The sequence below is a fragment of the Trichoplax adhaerens genome, genomic scaffold (genome assembly GCF_000150275.1).
Source record: "Trichoplax adhaerens TRIADscaffold_23 genomic scaffold, whole genome shotgun sequence".
In the NCBI taxonomy this organism is placed as follows: domain Eukaryota; kingdom Metazoa; phylum Placozoa; class Uniplacotomia; order Trichoplacea; family Trichoplacidae; genus Trichoplax; species Trichoplax adhaerens.
This window is the reverse complement of record NW_002060964.1, coordinates 912,010-937,016: the sequence shown is the minus strand read 5'-3', so window position 1 is coordinate 937,016 and position 25,007 is coordinate 912,010. Positions and strand designations below refer to the sequence as shown.

Below are 25,007 nucleotides of genomic sequence, written 5' to 3'. Positions count from 1 at the left end.
GTTCGGTCGAAATATTGGTATGATAAGAATAAAATTAAAATAATCAGTCTGTTTATCCATTCATGATTGAAAAATTGAGGAATCAACGGCCGTGAACTAATTGATGCTGTGTTATTTTTAAATTGTTCTGACCACCAAAAATTCAATTTCCATTGTTTCATGAATGAATTACAGCCCTCGCCTTTCATCTTCTAGTTTTTACTCATTAGTTTCCTATGACCTAAGATATGCTTGATTAGATTGAATTTTAAAATAGACTATTTCCCTTGGTTTTTTTAATTGCTTCTTAAATTATAATTATTAATTACAATTATTATACATCAAGTATATGAATGCGAGATCGCTGTATTGGTATAATCAATCGTAGCAGAACCATTTCAGCTGATACGTGAATTTCGTGGCTATTAGTGAATAAAATCTTGGATGAAATGGTAAAATCGAATTTCATATACTATTTATTACTCTTTCAAGCAGCGGGCTTAATTTTTGCAGTTACTGCAAACGTAGAGACGACGTATCGACTTGGTGAGTAAATCGATGACAAAAGCACCGTAAGCATTATTGTATGAAGTCTTGAATATGTATTAATTAATGTATAAGCTGAAAGTATTTCACGATTTGACTGGTGTACACTGCACACCAAATAATTAAAATTTATAGTTTAGATATTAAAAAAATTTAAGTCAGAAATAGATAGATTTATTCTCAATAATCATGGTTTAATTTTCAAATTAATTGCTTCATGAAGGCATCGTAATTGTAGTATATTCTTTCAGCCACGCTATTAAGTGATTACTTTTACTTCAAGACTAAAAATACCTTTTAACTTTTTCGATAACAAACAACGTAGCTTTCTCACATAATTTCTATTAATAAATTTGCTAATTTTGCTTGAAAAATTTAACTTTCACGTGAAATTGAAGGTGTCGCTTATCGATATTAATACCGAGAAAATGATTTTTGGATATATGAGTATTCAATGTTCAATTTCCTAGTATTAGAGACACTACTACAACTAATATTTAGAAGTTCTGTGCCAGACTTTTTCACCTAAGTTATGATAACCCTAGTTAATTGATCATATAATCATTAATAGAGCTAGAAAATTGTCAGCTATGATTCTCATTGTAGATTAAATTATATTCGTGAGGTCTATCATTATTTTTAGCATGCTTAAGCCATTCGGCAGTTGACAATATGTGGTATTTTTAATATTCGTATCCTTACGCGTAGCTTAAATATCGCTGGTATCTTGATTGTCTCCCGAATAACAACGTGACATTAGATCTTTAGACATTTTGGTTTAGTTTATGCGCATAAAAATTTCCTTTCTGGTATCCTTAGTAAGTGGAGAAATGGAATGATCAGCGTCAGTAGCCAGTCTTATATCAAATGTTGCACTGTATATGACGATAATTGATTAGGCAGAAGAAATTGCTATGCCCAATATAACTTGTACAAAAAACAATAATTGGTTGTATTATGAATTGTGTTATTTTGTATAGCGAAGGATTTATTTTTAATGGGATGAAGTATAGTAACGCATTAGGTTAATAATTTAGGCGATTTATGAGAGCAATCCTTTCTGCAATTGCAAAAAATTTTTTTATATTTCAAAAATTGCTAAAACTGACTTGTTTGACTAAGTAACCTTATCATCTAATAGTCCTATGATCATGATTAGGCAAGAGTTTCGAAACTGCTGATATACCGTAAAGAGTAAGAATAGTAAATTACTTTTCGATGTTAGATATTTTTCTGCCTATATGGCCTTTTTTTTAACTAGCAAACATTATATTACAAATTTAATGCATTTAACAGGGCTAATGTAGGTTTTCAATTTTTTCTTTTACTTTCATACCTGTAACTTATATTAAAATACTACTTGTACCGTAAATTTGGTTTATTACCAAAATCTTATATAGTATATTAAGGGGTTATTCTTCATCAGCTCACCATACTAGGAACAATTACATTGCCTATAAACCGTATAAAAGTCTTGATATATATTTAATCGATATAATGGTATTACAGTACTTTCAATTTACGAGTATCTGCGTCTCTTGCATTGTATTTCAGCAGTAATAAAAAGTTTCATAGTGATAATAACGACCGCGTGGATATCGTCCACAATTAATTGCCATTTCGTGCGACAGAGCGTTTAGCTAGTAAGTTGAGAAGAAAAAATTGTCCAAATAACACTTTTATTTCGAATAAAGATGGAGCAACTGATTTTAGTTATTAGAAAGAAATTACTACTGATTTATTTTTTAGCCATTTTACGTAAAGTATGAGTATAACTTAAGAATAAATTCGGGTAGCATTGCTGGTACTGTCGTTTAAAAATTATCCCATTGGCGAGGTTTACTGCGTTCCATTTAGAAATAATTATAACCAAAGAATTAAAATTAAACCGTCTACGTTATAAACTTTATTCAGAATCAACAATCCACGTTATACCAAATGTATGAGTATTTATATTCCATTTCTTTTAAATTAATAAAAAGACAAAGCTACAACTGTTTGTTAAATTATCGAAAGGGTTTTGCAACATCATATTTCTACTCCAATGTAAATATCCAGCGGATATGTTTTGCATTATATCTATGGTTTTTATGATGATTTAAGATTTGATCTCATTCGACTGCTTAAGCGATTATACTGCTGCGTTGTAAGCCATTATATGTCAATATAAGCATCTAGAGCCTAGTTCGGTGATATACTCAACAAGTTCTATTTCTTGACAATGCTAGTTAAATTTGACCTGACAGTTAAATGTCTTATGCATTTGTATCGTTTTGTCTCTTGCCTTTTATCCGTATTCAACGTTACTTCATTCTTTTGGAGCTTAATAAAGTAAGAGGTAATGGTGTCTGACTATCTACCGGTATAGTGCGCCATCAGCATCTCAATTTTATATTACATTTTCGTCTAGCTCTATGGTTACATAAGATATAATCTCATCAAGCTGTTTTAATTAATCGTTGATCTACAGTACTGTATTTAAATTCTGTACATTGAAGGAAATACTGGGTTGAGTGCGTATTTTTGAAAGAATCTTACCTACAGTTACATAGTAGTAAGACTTTCAATTTCTGTTACTCATTATAAAACAAATTACTGACGCATTCTTGCACTAAACTGTAAATTACTGAAAGTCGCAATTTTTGCTATAAAAATTATCATCAAAAATTAAATCTTAATTGTCATTGCAACACCTCACGTTTTACATATTTCTCTATCATCAGGAATTTTATTACCTAGAGGATATACTAAAATTGAACGCGCCATTCAGCTGGCTATTGATATGATTAATGAAAATGAAATCGCTGATATTAAGTTAAATCACAGCAGACTTTCCACGACATTTCATACAGCAGACTTGTATAGCCCTTATGATAATTTTCACAAAGGTAAAGAGATCGATTTGAAACTACACTAGATTTATTTCTAAAGAGTTTAGGTTGACCAATTCTTAATTCTAAAACTAGCTTGTAATGCTATGAAAGAAGAAATTGTGGCTATCATTGGACCATTAGTATCCGGTGCTACCATAGGAGCACAATTTGCTTGCTCAACATTAAATATGCCCCATATTGCACCTTTTGCTACCGACGCTAACCTGGCGAATAATCCAAGTTATACTTATCTTCTTCGAATGTTGCCAGTATCCACTATTGAAAGCTTAGCTATAGCCTCTTTTATTGAGTATTATGGATGGACTAAAGTGGCTATATTAGCATCTAATACGGATTTTGGTATCGTAAAATGTTTCTATGATAAATGAATGAATAGGCAAATTGTAATTTAATGAAATCAAGAAGAGATAGAAGTTTGATACAAATCTAGTTTTATTTATGGAAGACTGTATATAATTAACTAGGGATAAGTCTACTTTTCCCGGGTAAATTAACTTTTGTAAACATTATTAAGTTATAGATGCTTGATTGCTTCATTTTCCCTTGTATCTGTACTAGGTGTTAGCGTTTTATCGAAATTTCGGGAAATTGCATCGAGAAAATCTTGGAGAATATTAGCATTTGAGCTATTTAAGATAGATCAAGCTGGAAATTTATTGGATATCGAAACCAACTTGCAGAGCATTAAAAAATCAGGTAATTTGATAAGAAATTATATTTTGAGGATGACAGATTCAACATTCTAGATGCTGTGCAACATCCGAGTTTTATCCCACTTAGATTCTTCCGAAGCATTTTCTAATATTTTATTACACCACAGTACCACAAGTTGTACGTTTTACAGCAAATTTCAGGTAGTCTTTAGTGAGATAATTACATTAGCGTATGGTCCGAGCTTTAAGTATTAGTCTTACAATTTTCACTAATACACAACACTGCTGGCCTGCCGTAGTATATATAAGGCTGTAAAGTTTGTAGTTAGAAGCGCTTTTCTGCAGCTTAGTGTACAGTCTAGATGTCTTAAAATAAAGTACAGGTGTTTGTAGACTATTCTATTTTCGACAGTTCTGTCACATAAATAACCACATGTCCATTTCTTTTTTAAGGCGCAAGGATAGTCATTATTAATTGTTTAACGTCTGAAGCATTAAAAATTTTTGAACGTGCACGAGAGATGGGAATGATGGATAGCGGATGGTGTTGGATAGCAGTAGATGCTATAGCTGCAGAGGTATACGCAGTTCAAAAGTATGCTAGTTAGGATACGTACAGTATACAGATCGCGCCAATCATCCAACGTAGTTGCTTGAATTATATTTTGCTCAATGAAATATTTTACTGGTGGCCTACAAAAATTGCACAGCAACTACGGTATTTAAAATTAGTACTGATAACTCAGTAGAAGCTGCTGCAATTCTTTCAGAGTTTCACTAGATAGCAGCCCAACAGATCCTCAATAAATGTAGGATGGCAACAGAAGTAAATATTAATGTTGTATGCGACAAAATTAGATTGAGATTACCATAGAGATGAACGTAACTGAAATCTAAAACCACAAAAGTCAAAAAATAAGAGATGATTATTAAATGTGGGAAACTTATGTCTTATACAGTGACCTCTCTTTTCAATCTTTTTAGACTTCTCAGCTACCTCCTAATTTGAATGGTTTAATTGGATTAGCATATCATAATAATCGGGGAAAGCTATATCAGAACGTATCAGCCAGGTATTACCTTCGCTACAATGAAACTATAGAGGTATTATAAACGATCTCCAAAATTATTATAGAAATTGCTAGAATGTTATATAGTATAAAATGGCGTAGTAGTTTATGATTAATATCTAATCTGAGTTAAAACTTTGGTATCAATAGATCATTTAAAGTTTAGTGTAAAACCCGAGTAAAAATAATTTTTATTACTGTAGTTTGATTATTTTTTTACGCATTGATCTGCGTTTCCAAGTTAAATTATTCTCCGATCTTTTCCTACAACCTAGCCCCTATATCTCCATTATTTTGATTCTGTTTTGGCTGTTGCCTATGGCATTCAAGCCATGGTGCGCGAGGGGAAGCTGCCAAAGGCAGCTAAGGTAATTTGTGATAAATCTAATCCAAAGCCCTGGAAGCAAGGTCATCAAATGTTTCATTTCATTAAAAAGGTCTGTTTTATCACTATCTTTCTTACTTAATAAGATCAGTTTACGAGTAGTTATCGTGTGCAAACCTATTTCAATACAAATTTAGAATATGAACATCAGAAAATATTGAAATTTACTTGGATTTTCCTTCCTCAGGCTTCAGGGCCATCGACAACCTCATCGATCAATTTCAATGCAAATGGTGGTCCTAGCAATGTCGGCTACGATATTATCAATTTACATGGTCAATCATGGGCTAAGGTAGTCACGAAACTTGTAATAGCTAATATTACCTCTATGCCTATATTTTAGTAGTCTACTGGAAGATTTTTGGTCAGTAATTTCTTATCAGATTGCATGTGCTTATTTAGGTTGGAAGTTGGACTAACCATCGCAACTTAATTCTAGATCGCAATCGAATCTATTTTCTTAACGGAGTCAATCATATTTTAGATTCTGGTTCATTTATTGGTGGTAAGACTTTGACTGTGACCACAATTTTGGTAAGTTTGTTCTATAGTTTTGTTAATGAATTTATTTAATCGTGTATTAGGTGGAATCGCAGGCGTTTAAAATATTTGCAAGATGTCGTAAAGAGCCATCCTAATTGCACATATAGTTATTAACATAGTTGTTTTGCTCCTAATTGTACGTAAAAGATAATACGCATACATTATTTTTTAGTAATCGAAAGCTGCTATCTACTTTGCATGTATTAAGATAATCGTATTATGGCACAGGATAAATTCAAATGAGCAAGGAATTGATTAGATCTACAGCACATATTTGCGGTGCAATCGTATAACCTAAATTGGCTAAATTTTATGTTCTATTTCTTAGGATGCGCCATTCACAATGGCAGATCGAGATTATGCTATAACTGGCAGAAAATACAGAGGCTATATTATTGATTTACTCGATGAAATGAGTAAGAATTTAAATTTTACTTATAAAATAAGAATAGTTGCCGATGGTCAGTATGGTTCACAATACACCGACAAAAATGGAGCGTTAAAATGGACCGGCGTAATAGGCGAAGTGATAGATGGGGTAAGTACCATACTATTATGTAACTTTACCCACTATTATAAATAGGATCGTAATTACGTTTTGTCAATAATGATACAGATGTTAGCCGATATCAGATGCATAAAATATTATGCTATTGGTCTCATACAAGGTTACGAAGTAGTAAATATTTCTACGATAGATAATATTGATGTTTAAAATATTTAACAGTTGGTATCTTGAACAAGAATCAGGCTACTATAATTCCTGCTGCAGATAAATTAATCCGTTTTACGATACTAATTTAATCTTACAACCTCGATTTTACGTCACTTCTTACATATCTAATCGTTGAACAATACTAGCAATATATAACAAATAAACAATACTGCGTATCCAAGTCTTATCCATCTAATTATAAGTTATTAATCAGGTACCGGGTATCATATCTAAATTAATTTAAACTGTAACGTTTTTACAAGGATCACCGCGAATACAAACGCGAACAGATCGGTTAACTTTACAAAGATTACAGTAAAGAGAAAATATACGGATAATATTGATATATTATAAATATCAGTTGTGATATCTAAATCCAATAAAGGCATATTATTTCATAAGGGCTACAGTAAAGACATCAGATATAGATGCAATCTGCTAAATATAAATATTCAATACAACGTACACAGATCCCATTTTTTTAATAGATCTTAAATAATTTAATCAATCCAAATTTGTTACAGTTACAGTACTGAAAGAATTACTATAAGACAACACCGATACGAGATAATGAAAATTTTACTAACTAAATCATAAATCAATTTAAATCTATCTATTACATTGTCTCGTGAGATCTAATGTAAAGACTCACTTGGAATTCATGTTAATTACATTATAAATGATTTAGTTGTAATCAGTCATGATATCTGAATCAATGTAAATCATGACATAACCATTACAAGTATTACTATATGGCTAAATATATGATTTATTTTAGATCTTATACTCACTTTTCGTATACAATACACGTATTAACGCTAAGTAGACAAGCTATAATTACCTTACTAAATGACTACGGTGGTCTGCTTAGTTAATATTGACGAAAATTTTGCACACTTACTAGTGACAGATTATTACAGTGTAGATGGCTATTCTTCCCTCAACGCTCTTTCTGCTTCTTTAATAGATAGCCGATATGGCCGCTGCACCACTCTCTATAACCCCAGAACGACAACAAGCACTAGATTTTACTATGCCATTCATGAATCAAGGTTTAACTGTCTTAACGTTAACGAAAAAAAATGAGGCCAATTCTTTATTTCAAGCATTTTTACCCCTTAAAATTGAGGTTTGGATTGGAATTTTAATATCACTGATAGTGGTAGCAATAGCGACTACATGTATGAATCGATGGAGTCCTTTCGATTATTATGGTAAAGCTGCAGAAAAGCTACAAATGTTGGAAGATCGCTATCAAAGTGGAAGCAAACTACAGCATAATTATGACTATTGGCAAATGGAGAAGGAAGAAGCATTGGAAGCCTTTTCGTTTGGGAATACTTTGTGGTATACATTGGGATCCTTTCTGTCCCAAGGGGCTGATAGAACACCAAGATCGATATCAGCACGTTTAATTACAGCAATTTGGTGGTTATCTTCTGTTATTATTATTGCTACCTACACTGCTAATTTAACTGCCTTTTTGACTGTCAGCAGTTTACAAACTAGTATGTAGCATGCCATCAGTAAACTAAATTAGTAGCATTATTGAACTTTTTACATCTATTAGCTATTGCTAAGGCTAGCCTGATTTGATTTTATTGATTTCGTTCTGACAGAATGTTTGCATTTATTTTTATTTATATGATTGGAAATACTAAAAAATTTCATTAGCATTTAATTCCTTACATGATTTGGCAAAAAGTTCAGGCATGGGATATGGAGTTTTAGCGAATAGCAGCATTGAATATTTCTTCTTGAACACTGCTGTCTCACCTTATCAGGAAATGAAGCATAATTTAAAGAATGTTCGTAGCAATATGGAAGGTGTTCAGCGCGTACTTTCTAGTACAACTGAGCATTATGCGTATATTGGAGATGCTGCAGTACTTAAATATGCCAAAAGTCAGTATTGTAATTTGACTACAGTTGGAAGTTTTAAAGAAGACAGCTTTGGCTTGGCGCTACCAAAAGAATCGCTTTACTGGAAAGAAGTTAGCATTCAAATATTAAGATTTCGTGAGGAAGGGTTTCTAGAAACTTTACAGACAAAATGGTATTTAGTAAGAAATAATTATTATTCTTTAATTCTTAAGTAAAGTGAATATTAAATATTTCATCACCATAGTAACGCAATCTAACGCGTAGATCGCTGCAGAGAAGATATCTTTTATTTTATAAGCTCGACCTTATTTACCTGCTAACCTATATACAGTTCATACCGTACGGATGTTAACACATAATATCGCATATTTCTACTTATCATTATGCGAGGTACCGTACTACACCAAATTACATAAAAATTAATAATCATCTGCAATATTATAGCGCTACGAGTATTTTAGCTGCTACATATGACAGTGATAATATTGTTGGTGACGATTTATAATCATAATTAATTTGATTGGGAAAAGGTTCGAAGGGAAGTGCAAAGCCGTTTCTGAATCAACAAGTCATGATCCTGTTAAATTTGAAAGTTTAATCGGGGTATTTTATATACTGTTGGCAACGGTAGGATTTAGCTTTGCCATACTGATTACCGAATGGATTGTGGCTGCTATCAAGGATACTCGAAGGCATTATATGAAGGTAATCAAATTTATTGAAGATTGAATTTCTGGCAAAAGATACATTAAATCAATACATGAGTTAGTACAAGTTATTTAGGAAATTTTCTGATCGTCTAATTTATTCCTTAATTAGATATCCTTTGCAGGCGCCGTAAAGAAACGATTTCTATATATCATAAATGATTCATTTTCAGCGACATTTTGTAAGGATAAAACAGACAGATGCAATACAGGAGAGTTAAGCGTGACTAAGACTAAAAGGACGTCAACATTAATATAAACTACCGCCTTGCAAGAGATGATACGGATATCGTACTTATAAAGTGCTTTTTATAAGGCAAATGAATACATTAATGGAAAGAAATTTATTGCTACAAATGCATCAGTATTCTGTGCCTATAGCATCATGCCTACTTGCAGTTATTTTATATTACTTAGCTTAGCTAATAATACAAGACTATTTCTATACGGTACTAAAGTAATACAAGAAGTCCTTTTTTCATAAGTACTAGTCATACGTTTAATCATTATTCTAGTGTGAACATGATAAATCGTTGTAACAACTTGTTCATATAGTACATACATGTTCGGCGTATTGAACGATTTGTGCGTCCAAGTAATTATAAAAATTGCTTTTAGAATAACGGAAGTATGATAGGAGAGTGTTTATATCAAAAAAAAGTGATCAGAATAAATTACTTCAGTCTTAGACTTGATATAGAGCAGCCCTAAACATCATAAGATTAAAAATTAATATGCAATTGTACGAAAATAGATAAATTAAACGTAGATAGCTAGATCACGATAGAAAATTAAAACTAATCTTACGATGTAATTAGCAGGATGTGATTGTATTGCTAAAAGAATCTTTCCGTAACTGATTGCATGTAAATGTTGGATTTGCTGTAATAATATTGAGATGCGGTAGTCGGATCGTAATTAGCTAGTCCTTGGTAGTTGTTAGACTTATTAGACAAATCTAATTTATGCAATAAAGTACTATTTACAAGAAATTGTAAGGTAGTTCTTGTTTTATTATTATGTAGGCACTTTATCACCACTGAGTATAAACGTTGTACTACAGGGTGAATTTTTATAGATACGGTAAATCAAATAGTGAAATATGCTTCCATCCTCGAAGGCAATTTGTTCTAAGAATAGACTATAACATTGCTACGATTCTGTAGTATTAGTTTAAAATGAAGCTGCTTGTTAGCGTTTCATCGAGATTTCGATTCGGTGTAGCTTGAGGCTAATCACCCAACTTAATACTGCATAAGTTATGTAGATATCGGTTTGTTACGGTATTTTAATTTGAAACTGTACCCAACTTAATTTAATCGCACATAAAAGTACACATGTTTATAAATTAGAGGAGTACCAAATAGCAGAGATTGAATACACTTACGGATGTCCTAGTTGCAATTATAAGAGATCTCTTATAGCAGTTGGTTACTACCGCTGAATAAAGAAGCTTAATCCCATCGTAAGTGTATCTTTTGAACTTTAGTCAGAGTACCTCGAGCAATCAGCGAATACCTTTGTTAGGTCTCAAACCGTAGATTACTATAATTATTATTGCTTTGACCTCATCAATCTAACTAATATTGCTAGAGTGTACACTTGCACTTCCAAGATAATTTTAACGATAATGAGTGATTAGCCGACTTCAATACTAGAAGATTCCATAGCACTAAGCGCAGTAATAATCCATTTTTATCGAAAATAAAGATTAAAATTTGAACAGAATTTGAACTCCTCATTAGCTGTTATGGTGTTTGAGGATTGCAGAATGAGTTTGCAATGGATTGTTAGTATAAATATAGTATTTTGCATGATTATTCAATAGTTAGCAGTTTCCAATTTTTGTGTCTTTAAGATGATTTCACCAGCAATGCCATTTGAAAACGGCGACACTGATGATGCCTATAATTAATATATAGAAATGAAACTTTTCTTAACGTATTTATTTGAACGATTTGTATGTTATCAATTCAGAAAATTCTTGTTAGGAAGTAATTATAAATTAGTAAAATCATAGTTTACCTATTGTTTTCACTAAAAGTTGATTAAATTTTTACTTGTAAAATAAAGATAAGTCAACACAAATTTGTGGTTTTGACCAAGATTTCTTTAATATCAGTACGATGATCTTTGGACTTGTTTAAGGATGCAATTCTAACACTGAAACAACACATGTCTAAAGTATCTAAAATACACTGTTTGCTACCACAGAAATGATTTCTTGTTTGCTCTGCAATATCATGTCTAGAAGTTACCTATTTATTTTTACTATGCATTATTAACAATATACGACTAATTTAGTATCTATAAATGACTGACTAATGTTTCCCAATCGTATAACCAATAAAATTTTCTAATCGTAATGTTTTGCAATACAAGCCATTGAATTTTAGCAGCAGCGTATACATGCTACGAATACATACTACAGGACTATAAAAATGTTTTCATTCTGTCCTCTACTGTAGCTACTATACTTGAAAATCTACATAAAGCATTATTAGTTAGGTCCATATTTATTTCAAAAACGAGATACTGACTGCATTCAATAATTTATAACGGAATCATATTATATACATCTATTTACTCTCATCTTTTCGGCGGATGTGTATTAAACTCCAAATGATTATTTTTCTGGTAAATAATTCGAGCCTGAAGATTGTTACAAAAGGAATAGAATTGAAAGGAAAATTATGAATTAAAATCGGAAGGTTGTCATTTATGCTGATGCAATACACGCCCTTAAACTTTTCCACTGTCAATAATGCATTACTTTGTCCCCCATAATTAGAGATTTTACATCAAAATTTATAACTATATGTTGTTTTCTATACAGTAAACTCTATTTATTGGCGAGAACGATCGATTTTCTAACATCATTAATGAGTCTGTATTAAATTATAATTCTAAAGTTGTCTGATAATGTACGCATTGATCGTAACCAAGTCTCAGATCGATCATAGTTTTACGCATATAATATCTTTAGTATTATAATTTTGTATTATGTTTCTTTGGTGCTTACTTGAGGAAAGTAGTGACGAGACTGAAAAAATTAAATTCTAGTATTACAATATTGCAGTAATTAATTGTACATAAATCATAACAAGTTTAATCATATGATTTGAAACTAATTGGAGTAGAGAATGTCATACTTATTTATAAATTATTTCGAATAATTCAATTGGTAAGATTACTTTGTTGTGGGATGGACTTCTAAAGGTAGATGTTGCAAAAGAGTCTAATTGAAGAATAAGGGCTATTTACTACAGATCCCTATTTTTGATCAGACTTCCAAGTCCTAGCTATGATAAATCTCATTGGAGAATCTAAGTAAGTTAAAAATTTAACTGTTACATGGCAAGCTATTATCCAAGGTTTTGACAATTAACTTTTAATGATTTGTACGTATCCATAAAATATTGAATGCGTCAATTTTAAAGGTTGCGCTATTAAAGAATACGTTATTTAATCAACGTTGTGCTTATTTCTATCATTTAGATAAAGATCGAGAATTTGCTCCGACACCAAGTAATTAGAAAATACGAAATGTTAGCATCATTTTTCATTTATTTCCCATTATTTTGTGGATCAGTAGGTTTAGTTGCCGGGGTTAACGTTAGGACAAAAGCAACATATCGCCTTGGTGAGTAATGTAAAACTCTTATATGATCTGAAATTATATTACTGATAGGTGACGAACTACATTTAATAGGCACAATACTGTAAGCATCTGATTTAATGTTAGTTTATAGACTTCGATAGGTAAAAATTAAACTTGATGCATTAAAAGATGATGCATTACTCGATATTTGCTAAAGCACGCATTATAGATATACTAAAAGTATTAAAGACTGTCTATAGTTAGCCATAGACACATACGAAATCTGATTTTCCTTTAATGTTGCTCATAAAAATAATTAAATTTTATATAAAACGAAACTGATTTATTTTAATCACGTAGATTTAGATGGAGATAACTTAGATTTTAGTGTACTAAAAGACTGCCGAATTATTCCACATATACAGCAGATACATCATAAGTATCGAATGGTTGTCTGCATTTAAATATGATATTTTGTCATCTGATCTTCCATACATATCTCATAAAATTATGTGTTTTTGCTAGGTTTTTCATAACGAAATTAATTTATATTCGTTTAATACGTATAGTACTCGTAAATAGTCAAGGATTTCTATGAACTTAATCTAAACAGGGTTTTAATTAATTGTATTCAAGCTCTAACATTAAATGGAGTTAAAGATGTGTCGCACACTACTAGTGACAAAGTAGTCTACACACGCCAATCCTTGCGGAGAACGCCACTTACTAACTTAAAGAGGCGAGATTAGCTATATCACCAAATAATTCAGTTCCAACGACCGAATACTATGGTATAATTATAGCGTCACAGATGATGTAGACGAGATAGTCAGAGATTTACTATCATTTATTACTGAAGGAATCTTGGCAAATAATTAGGACGAGCTTACGCATCGTAACAAGATGATATTTCATAGAGGAATTAATTTATATTAGTTTAATACGTATAGTACGCGTAAATAGTCAAGGATTCCTATGAACCTAATCTAAACAGGGTATTAATTAATTGTATTCAAGCTCTACAATTAAAATAGAGTTAAAATAGAGTTAAAGATTGCTCTAAATGGTGCCTTATTACTCCATAAGTCGAATTTAAGAGATTGTCAGCCGATGAGCTTGTTATTTGACTACGGTATATGAGAAAAGGGGTATTTTTTCAATGGCTAATAAATAAGGTCATAATCGTTAATGAAACTTGCCGTATATTATGTACCTGTGATTTTTAAATATATGCTTTGTATGATATTACAGAGTTTTAATTATTCTGACGTTATATTTGTGGTTTGAAAAGTGTTGAAGAATGTTTTCGCAAATTAATTTCTAAATTAATTATTATATCCTTCATAGATATTTTGGTATTTTATTGTACCTATTACTTAAAGCATTTTAATAGTAAAGTTTTAATATCGTAAAAAAATAAAAAATTATCAGTTAATAATAATCGGTTAACAACAAAATCTTATGTACATTACCGTACTTTGCCAGCTATTGGTACTAATGCATTTAAGTTGTCGAATACTTTAGCTACCTTTGCTTTTATGTGAATTTTATTATAATGTAATAAAGCAGATAATAAACTTACCTACAATGCTAATAATTGCATGCGTCTAAACAGTATTCTATCTGTTTACGTAATGTTTGAATTAATGAATGACTGAATTACTTAATTTGATCTAGCATTAGCGTATGATACTGTAAATAGGCTAACTCGATAATAACTTATTACAAGTACCAGATCTATTCTGGCTTTTAGTTGCAGGCTATTTGCTGTAATTTAGTGATTTTGTATAATTTAGACCGGATTGGCATCATACATATTAGGTTATTAATTTTAATAACTTATAAGCATATTTAGTTTTCTAGATGAGCACTGTAACTAAAGACTTTAAATTATTTCTTGCTTTGTTTTCATTATCTCATAATTTTAGTATCGGAAAGTTAGACAAGATTTCTACGATACAGAAATTCTGATTTTATTCAAGAGATACAATTATCTACAGTCCATTAAAATACCGGAGCTACAGTATTGATCAATAAATTTTTCATGTTATTGATAAATCGTTAGTATTGCAATGGATTTAGAGACCACATAATAGCATTAAAAGAGAATTTAATTCAGTCATCCTTTCGAGTATTATTAGCGTTATATTTCACTGCTATACTGCATATTAGTATGCCTGTATAAGCTTGTATTCGTAAATAAGTCTCTTATTTCGCTCATCATGTAGGGATTCTACTACCTGCGAGATATAATAAAATAGAACGAGCTGTTCAATTAGCTCTAGATATGATTAATAGTAATGAGATTGATGATATTAAGTTGAATCACAGCAAGATATCCGCATCATTTCATATCGCAGACTTATATAGCCCATACGATAATTTCCATAAAGGTGAGTGAAAGTAGATTGCATTAAAACAGACACTATGATTATTTAAAGATAGACGTATTTTGACTGATCTTAATTTCGATCTGAAAATAGCATGTGATGCCATGAAGGAAGGAGTTGTAGCTATCATCGGACCAATACTTCCAAGTGCAGCTGTCGGAACTCAAATTGCTTGCTCAAAGTTGCATATGCCGCACATTGCACCTAATACAGTAGATGCAAATCTAGTTAACAGTCCAAATTATAATTTCTTACTTCGAATGCTTCCAGTATCTACTGCCAAAAGTAAGGCCCTTGCTTCTTTTATTGAGTATTATGGTTGGACTAAAATGGCTCTATTAGCATCTTATGCGGACTCTGGTACGATGAATATCTACTCATAAGTTGAAAGAATAGCACAATCTAGTTTACAATTAAAAATTTTCTGATTTTGATAATATAACCATAATGTATATTCTGTATACTAATTATCTTACATTATAAATGGTGATGCTAAATAGCTAAACCATTTTTATTTATTAAGATTGATTAACTTTACCTATCAACAACTATACAGTTTTTCGTATTGAAATTTTTTTCCCTGTCTACATGACATATTCTGAAATAGGTATCGATGTTCTATCAAAATTTCGAGAAATTGCATCTAGTAAATCATGGAAGATTCTAGCCTTCGAACGCTTTAAAGTAGATAAGGTCGGCAATGCACTGGAAATTAAAGCTAATCTGCAAAATATTAAAATGTCAGGTAATTCTTATTTAGATTATGTAAAAGATTGATTAAAGACATGAAACCGTGAACGGCCTTTTAGGTATTAATGCTGCTACAAGGAAATATTGTTTGGTATCGATGTAGTATAATAGTGATATGAATTTTAGTATTAATAGAGTTTAACATAGAGTAAAGTAATTGAACAAATCGTGTAAATCGATAGTAATTTCGCAACGTCTCATATTGTCAATATCGGTATAGGATTAAATTAGCTAACGAGTTCAAAATTTTTATCATATACATGTCTTGTGCTCGAATATGTCAATATCACACATAATATGATAACTAATTGAAAATATAGAATTACTCGCTACATTATTTTCTTCGACGATATGCGTCCCAAATATATACCTTAGTGTACACTTATTGTAAAGCAAAGAATGCTCAAAATGACACGATATATTTGATTTTTGAGCTAAGTAGAAATTGTAATTAGATTTTTTGATACTTTCATTCTTCTTAGGCTCCAGAATTGTGATCGTAAAGTGTCTAACGTCTCAAGCATTGGAAATTTTTAAATATGCACATAGGATGGAAATGATGGGAAGGGGATGGTGTTGGATTATGGTTGATGCGACAACCTCAGAGGTGCAGTCCGGGTTTAATTTTAGGATTGTATCGGGAAGCTAAGAAATTTACTTATTACGTAGAACTAGTGATTGTCATCAATTTAACATTTTTTGTAGACAATTTCATTAATGCATATCATTTATTTGCCATTGCCATTGGAATTGATTAACATTATGGGCAATAATAGTAGTGCTAGCTGCTTAATCATGCGATCTTACGCCTAATATTAGAGCAGAACTTGAGTACGGCAATCTGTGAATAAAAGTGTATTCATTATTAGTAATCAAGATTAATAAAATTAATGATGTAACTATTAGGCGTACTTATGCTGCTGTTAGGTGCATAGTTTACCTTCCAATCTGAATGGTTTAATTGGCTTGAAATATCATAGCAGACAAGGACAATTATATCAAAGCGTATTCACTAAATATTATCATCGATACAATGAAAGTATTGAGGTACCGGTATTTAAAATATTAAGTAATGATTTAAAATAGATTCAGATTTATTTCCGCTCCACATAGCAACTTACTTCCAATAAATATAATCGTGATTACTAATTCACGAAAAATTATTATTCTGCTCTCTATATTTATGCAGCTTATTTTAGTATACAGTCCATATCTTAGTAAATTTCTTGATAATATATTTATCGATGCATTCTTTGATCATTATCACAGCTTTAATATTTAGAAAAAATAACAGAAAGTCTGATCAGGATATGATTTTATTTAATACTGTGTTGTGATATATACCAATCACGAAATTCCAAATTTTAGAAAAATAAGGGCTTTATTGAATCTTATACATAGATTAACTACACAGCTCTACTCTAGCCGAATACTACTACTAAAGACTTCTAGAACGAACTAACAGAATAATCTAAAGTTGCATGCTTTTATACTTTCCGTAGCATTCGCAGCTACAATCCGCATGGCAACCTTTTACCTTATTTTACACATAGTTAAATTATTCTTAGTAAGACTATTCTATTGCGGACCATCATTAATCCAATATGGATACGACTACAGTACTTACGTAGACATTATTCACACCAGCCAAAGTACAATGAATTAACCATATCCTAATATATGATTTACAGTTCTATTTTTACCTATAGCCATATTAGTAACTCAACAGCTTACTGTATATAGCCATCTGTACTCTAGCATAGCGTCTCTACCACTACAGTCTATAGTTACAGCTACCAAATATCTCTTAGGATAAATATCTACCGTACATTATACTACACATGGCTAACAGTCTACAATCACAATACTAAGTTACATTACATGTGTCTTCTCTCGGTATTACTTATATTCCTATTTAGCTACTGTCATCAATCTGATAAGGACGAGATTTCATTCTGAATTTGTTCCTATTTGATATTATATTTATCAACGTATCATTACCTATATACCTGCAGCATTTCGAAAATCTATTACCTGATAAGAGTGAATTCATTTTAGATTGTCTTCTTGATAATGCTCAGATCCATGTATTAGTAAAATCATTGATCCGATGATAATGTGATTTTATCTTATGATGCACATCCATGATAGAATTTTTATCGGTGTACTGTTTAGTCACTCTACCTTCAATATTTTGATTCTGTTTTGGCCGTTGGCTATGGAATTCAAACCATGCTAAAAGAAAAAAAGCAAATAAAAACTAAAAAATTAGTATGTACTAGAACGAATCCGATCCCATGGGTAGACGGTAACCAAGTATTTAAATCTATTAAAAAGGTATAGATGTGAAATTGCATGCTATTTCTCGCATTTCTAATTGGTGATTAAATTATGCCTCTTAAAAAATATCTAGTCTAATAATAATTGTTGAAATCTTTGATACAATATATCGCAATAAATGAGCGAGCATTTCTTATCCATGAGTATTTCCCTATTCTAGGCTTCTGGTCCATCCACGATGCTATCTATTAATTTTACTTCTGATGGTGGTCCGGCTTATATTAACTATAATATTGTGAATTTACATGGTGAAACTTGGGCTCAGGTAATAATTAGCACGATCATAAAATTAATATAAATCGCATTAAATCTAAGCTACATAACCGAGAGTTGGTTATTACTCTTTTTTCTATGAATTAGGTTGGAAATTGGAGCAACCATCATAGCTTAAGTCTAGATCACGATCGAACCTATTTTCTCGAGGGAGTTAACCGTATAAGTGACTCTGGCTCCTTCATCAGTGGCAAAAATCTCACTGCAACAATCATTTTGGTAAGACTACTAGCTTTAAGTATAAAATTATAATATGTAGTAGATGCAGATCAGATTATTTCTTGTAATGATAATTGGAAATTGCTATTGAAAATGAAAAGCAATAGTACTACAGTATATAGACATAAATGCATAAGAATCATTAAAAGATACTGAATGTTTGATGAAATAGCTTTGCTAGTAAGGATATTCAATTGTAGAGATTTTCGTAGTCTAAAAATATTGGTTCCTCTTTCATGGCTACGCAGTACTTACATATAGCAGCTAACTGATCTCCAAAACAATCCATTACGTGGTCTCGTAAAATATTTACCTGTTCTATTACTAATTCTTAGTAGTAATTATTGTGAAGGAGATGGCAGAAAGGTAGAGCAGTCGATATGGAGTAGCTGCTATTATTTTTATTATGTATTATCCCCGATATTGGCATTCCTTTATAAACTCGTTAATAAGCTATTAAATATCTTTTGTTGTAATTTTCTTGTTATTTTATTTTAGAGCGCTCCATTCATAATGATAGATAATGATTATGCTATTACTGGTAAAAAGTATAAAGGATATATCATCGATTTAATGGATGAAATTAGTAGAAATTTAAATTTTTCGTATAACGTGAGAGTAGTTGCGGACGGTTTTTATGGTACTGAAATCAGTGTTAATGGTACCTTCACATGGTCAGGAATTATTGGCGAAATACTTAATGGGGTGAATATCAGAGTTTATGTTAACATTTACATGATATTTGATAATGTACGAGTATGTGTTAATTCTTATCTGGCTTCGTGTGTCAATTATAGTACCTTAAAGTACTCGTTATTAATCATGAAACAGTAGTCGAGAAGATTAGTAGCTGTTGATGTTGATAATAATAAAAGCCTCGAAGTAGCATAGTAGCCTGTGAAGATTTCTAAGCAATCGTTGCAAAAGTTGCATATCATTTTCATCACAGCTAATTAACATAAATGTTGATTTATGACTTTTCAGCTAATAATATACACATTTAATATTTTATAGGATAATTCTGTGTTGCATTAGGCTATTTGAGATGCAAAAGGAGCTATTAGTTATTATGTAGCTCTTCTTTAGTAGATTGCTATAAGTGTAATACAATACTGTATTTTGACAAAATTTTTAAATCTTACTTATGGGATTCTTTCTAATAGCAAACCGATATTGGTGCTGCACCATTGTCTATTACTCCTGAACGCCAGCAAATTATAGATTTTACTATGCCCTTCCTTGATGAAGCTTTAACCATTTTAACAGCAACCAAAGCAACTCAACCAGCTTCTTTATTTCAGGCATTCTCTCCTCTTAAAACTGAAGTTTGGATCGGTATTTTGATATCAATGATTATCGTAGCAGCAGTGATTACCTGTATGAATCGCTGGAGTCCTTTTGATTATTATGGTAGAGCTATATACAGATTGAGAGCCTCAAACAAAAGTAAACACATGGAAAATGGATTACAGAACAGTTATAAATATTGGCAAATAGAGAAAGAATCAGAATCAGAAGTATTTTCATTTAGTAATAATTTATGGTATGCATTGGCTTCAATTTTATTACAAGGACCTGATAGGACCCCAAGATCGATATCTGCGCGTTTAATTACTGCAATTTGGTGGTTTGCTTCCGTCATCATTACAGCAACTTATACTGCAAATTTAACTGCATTCTTAACAATTAACAGTTTACATACTAGTAAGCTTAAGTAACAATTACAATCCTGCTAAAAATAATTTATGATGACTAATAATGACATCGCTATTATCCTGTCTAATTGATGAATATGAATTGAACGCTATCATTCTTATTTTTACTTTTTTGTTGAATTAATTTAGCCTTCAGTTCCTTACAGGATCTAGCTAGAAATCCAGACTTGAATTACGGTGTTCTAGCTAATAGCAGCTATGAATCTTTCTTCTCAAAAACTACAATATCGCCCTATCAAGAAATGAAAAAAAATCTAAAAAATGTGATTACTACTGAGGATGGCATTCAACGTGTACTGACCAGTAAAAATGAGCAGTATGCTTTCATTGGAGGTGCTACAATGCTTAGCTATGCCCAAAGTAAGTACTGTAACTTGACTACCATTGGAAAATTTAAAATAGACAGATTAAGTCTAGCAGTGCCAAAAGGATCACCTTATTGGGAAGAAATTAATATGCAGATATTGAAACTAAACGAGTTAGGATATCTAGATAAGCTGAAAGCAAAATGGTATTTAGGCTGCTGATAGATTTTTAAGTTTCAAGTCCAAATAAATGTGATAGTATGCAAATAATATTTAGCAACGAGATACATTTCTAATCTGTTCTTCTACTGCAGGATTGATGGAAAATGTAAGAATAATGCGCAAGCTTCAAGCCATGATCCTATAAAATTTGAGAATCTTGCAGGGGTATTTTACATGCTGCTAGCTGCAATTGGATTCAGCTTTGCTATACTATTTATAGAATGGATTGTAGCTGCAATTAAAGATACACGAAGTACTAGCACGAGAGTAAGAGAGTATTATCTGATTACTAACCCATTTAGTGACCTTTAGTCAATACTCGTATTACGGCCTTGAATAAAACTTGGATGTAATCTTTTTGATGCAGTACTTCTAGTAATCTTCCCTTTGCTTATACCATTAGGTGATGTCATTTGAGAGGGCCATGAAACAGCGGCTTCGATATGTTTTGGATGACTTATTGTCAGATCTATCTTACAGGACTAAAGTAGATGAATTAAATTCCAAAGATCTTTACCAGATAGGTAGCAGAAAGGGCTCAACTATGATTTAAGTACAGTTGAGTTTACCTATACATCACTGATAAATATCGGATCATATTCGAATGTTTGGATAATAAGTAACAATAAAATCGAGAATGTCAAAGGTACTAATGCGTGCTTCAAATATGTTCGATATAGTCTCTTTGATGAGAGTTAAACATCTTTATAAACTAGAAGGGATATTTCCATATGAATAGATCAAGGTTTTTTGGGGAATATAGGAAAGATTGCATACGATAATTGTAATTTTAACACATCATAATCTTGTTTCTTTATCAGGATTTGATAAGTTAGAATTCATTTCGAATTTTAATTCGGTTTTCATATCATATCAGAGCTCGATAACCAAATCTCTCATAAAAAAAGCATTGAGTTGTGCCTGTTACAAGCAAAATTACCTATGGATGCTGTATCATTGCAAAGCACAGATTATCAGAAATCAAATTGCAAAACATATGCATGTAGTATATAATCCTCTTGAGTCAAATTTTCGGATCCGAAATAGAAGTTTCCATTGCAATATTACTGATTATACTTGTAGTAAAAATGTACTGATAGATATAGAACGTATTATAATTGAAGTTTAATGTGATCAAAATTTAGATTAGGAAAACAAGATTTGAAAGGAAAAATAAATGCGGTAAATTCATTATCATCTCTATCTCTCCGTTTATGCATATCAGATTGCAACTATTCACACACCCGTTATAAATGTAAGCTATTTGGTTACTTAAAATACCCCATGATATTTAACTAACAGCGCTCTAGCTTAAATTTTCTGCTTAATTATAATTCTCCACGCCATTCTTATTTCAAGATTTTAATAGAAAGGGTACCAGATATACTATAATCCAATAGATTAAAGAATCTGATACGTAGTGTTAGAAAAATGTTGCAGCTTTTGATTGCTAGAGTTAAAATTCAATAATCTGGCACTTTATTGCAGTCCAAAAGAGTGCCTCAAAAGCATCTACAGTAGTCATATCTAAATAATTAGCCTTACTAAAACATTCAATTGATCACTTCTCATTCAATTGAATAAAAACTTCGATTTTAGAGCACCTTACTAAAATATTATAGCATTAATTTAAGTACCATTAGGAGCTAGATGACAGAGTCAAATGTATCAGTAGGCAATAATGATAAAGTCTAATGCAACGTCAAATAACTCTAGAAAGGATTAAAAATGAATTAATTTGAGAGCTCTAAATTTCTGAAAACATCTGTACATATCAAGTTTATTAGTTTGCGTTGATTTTTAATTCTTCTATGTCGCCGAATAATGACTAAATATTTGTCTTATAGTCTATAACCTTATCTGACAGTTAAAATTTTAGTAGTGATTATGATATCTCTTTTCACTTTCAAAATATATATAACATATATATTACTGCTTTAAGATATATTGCTATGTAATATTCTTCGAGATATACTATATACATAGGAGGTAGTTGACGCTTCATGTGATAAGAGGACATATAGTAAAATATAGATCTGTTCTATAGCTTTGAAGTTGACAGTAAATATACTTTGGCGGTAATCAAAAATACTTTCTTACCATTACGTTGATGTATAAAATAGTACTATGGAGTTGCATAATTATTCCCTTAAGAATGGCTGAACCATTCTGTCTAGTCATGGACCGCAAGATAAAATACAATCTAAACTATTGTCTTCCTAGTGCTATTTAAGCCGTAAGAAAGCGTCTGCTAAATACATAGTATTGGCTTTTATTCATGTCCATTCTTGTTTCTTCAATAAAAATTAATTGAAAAAAATGACAATAGCAGGGTTTGATTAGTGAACTAAGTAAAGGATTAAATATCTTTGATTAATTACTGTCTATGATATGATACTCAATCTTATACAGAATATCTTAAATATATGATATTGAGTCATGCTTGATTGGGTAAAGGAAAGGTCATGGTGATATGTCCATTATAGTCCATGAATAGGATTTTATTAATTTATTGCTTTTTTTACATTTCAATATTTAAACATTTTCTTTGATATCAATAGGAGATATTGTATGGATTCGAAATAAAATTAAGAGAAAGTTTCGATAAGCTATTAAAATATAAATCTTGATTAGATCTCTATTATAAGACATCGCTTGCAAAGCGTCTGGTTTACATTCACCATCGGTAGAATTTGGGATATCTACAGTCAGAAAAGTTATGTCCGTACCAATTTGGAACACGTTAATAATTTTTCTGATTTATCAAGGAAATCGCCCTCTTTCTAAAGTTCTCACTAAAGCTGAAACAACTTATAATATAGGTCAGATGAATTCTTGGTTAAATTGATCATGCTTTAATTTATTAATCTGCTAAGTAGATGATCAAGCCTTTAATATTATCATAAGTAATAAATCTTATAAAGCCTATCACTTTTCATGTTTTAGCGCAATTTTTGCTATGTTAATATATGAAATAATTTTAAAGATTTACACTAAATTGTTTACTTTATTGTAAAACAGTATTCAGGAGCGAGAAAAATCGTTTAACAATTATTTAAATATGTTATAGTTAGAGCTATCAGTTGATTCGATAATAATGCCACATCAAGTTATAATAATTTAAAATTACTTAAATTTCTTTCATAATATACTTTAATATCTTGCCTTGTTATCCTGCATCTGTCAATAATTGAAATCCAAGCTACTAGTTACATTAGTAATAGCGAAAAAGAATCATAGAATACAGATTGAAGAGTGACATGTCCAGGAATAACACGAATGGAAATTTTTCATTCATAAATAACGATGCAGAGACGGCTGAGATTACCTTAAAAATTTTTCTAGTTTAGCTAATTAAAACGAGCACTGCTTGAGTAGCTTATCATTTTGCATGAGATAAATCGTCTGAATAGGATGATATTGATTCAATGTCCTCATTTTTAAGCGCTTACGATATACTCGTATATTATCTAGTATCCTGAATGAAATCAGCCATTTCTACAGTTTCATGAGTAAATTTACGAGTACCATATATAGATCTCGTGCGGGGCGTTTAAGTTTCACTTATATAGTTCGCTTTCTAGTAAAAAGGATTGTCTCTTAGACATGGCAGTGATATCCTTGCATATTAGCTTCTTTATACAATTTTTTAGTTGCCAAGACTGTAAAAGTTGCTGATGCCATTCGCGTTACTTGAGATATACTTATCATAAGAGAAATTGAAATTCGAATTTAATTTAAATTTTTTCGTATACCTATAAGTTTTATTCGCTTTTCTTAATAAAACCGCAATACTAGTAGTATATAAATTTATAT

The 25,007-nt window shown here is 31.1% G+C and overlaps 3 protein-coding genes across 3 annotated transcripts; all 3 read left to right on the top strand.

The window, feature by feature from the left end:
• Positions 1 to 6,449: 6,449 nt before the first annotated feature.
• Positions 6,450 to 8,845, top strand: TRIADDRAFT_3218 (uncharacterized protein; the record flags this gene model as incomplete). Its single annotated transcript, XM_002117349.1, has 4 exons — positions 6,450 to 6,608; positions 7,753 to 8,044; positions 8,108 to 8,293; positions 8,460 to 8,845. Coding segments are annotated over 4 exons (1,023 nt in total), but the record flags the coding sequence as incomplete, so codon positions are not given.
• Positions 8,846 to 11,980: 3,135 nt separating this feature from the next.
• On the top strand, positions 11,981 to 16,930 carry TRIADDRAFT_61397 (uncharacterized protein; the record flags this gene model as incomplete). The annotated part of the gene is made up of 7 exons (XM_002117348.1): positions 11,981 to 12,013; positions 12,875 to 13,019; positions 15,206 to 15,370; positions 15,461 to 15,727; positions 15,975 to 16,112; positions 16,600 to 16,724; positions 16,823 to 16,930. The coding sequence occupies 7 exons, from the start codon at positions 11,981 to 11,983 to the stop codon at positions 16,928 to 16,930; spliced, it is 981 nt and encodes a 326-aa protein (XP_002117384.1).
• Positions 16,931 to 18,349: 1,419 nt separating this feature from the next.
• TRIADDRAFT_61396 (uncharacterized protein) lies at positions 18,350 to 21,744 on the top strand (the record flags this gene model as incomplete). Its single annotated transcript, XM_002117347.1, has 9 exons — positions 18,350 to 18,454; positions 18,618 to 18,722; positions 18,818 to 18,949; positions 19,448 to 19,705; positions 20,113 to 20,653; positions 20,794 to 21,024; positions 21,067 to 21,175; positions 21,284 to 21,458; positions 21,595 to 21,744. 9 exons carry the CDS (start codon positions 18,350 to 18,352, stop codon positions 21,742 to 21,744), a joined length of 1,806 nt encoding a protein of 601 aa, XP_002117383.1.
• Positions 21,745 to 25,007: the final 3,263 nt, after the last annotated feature.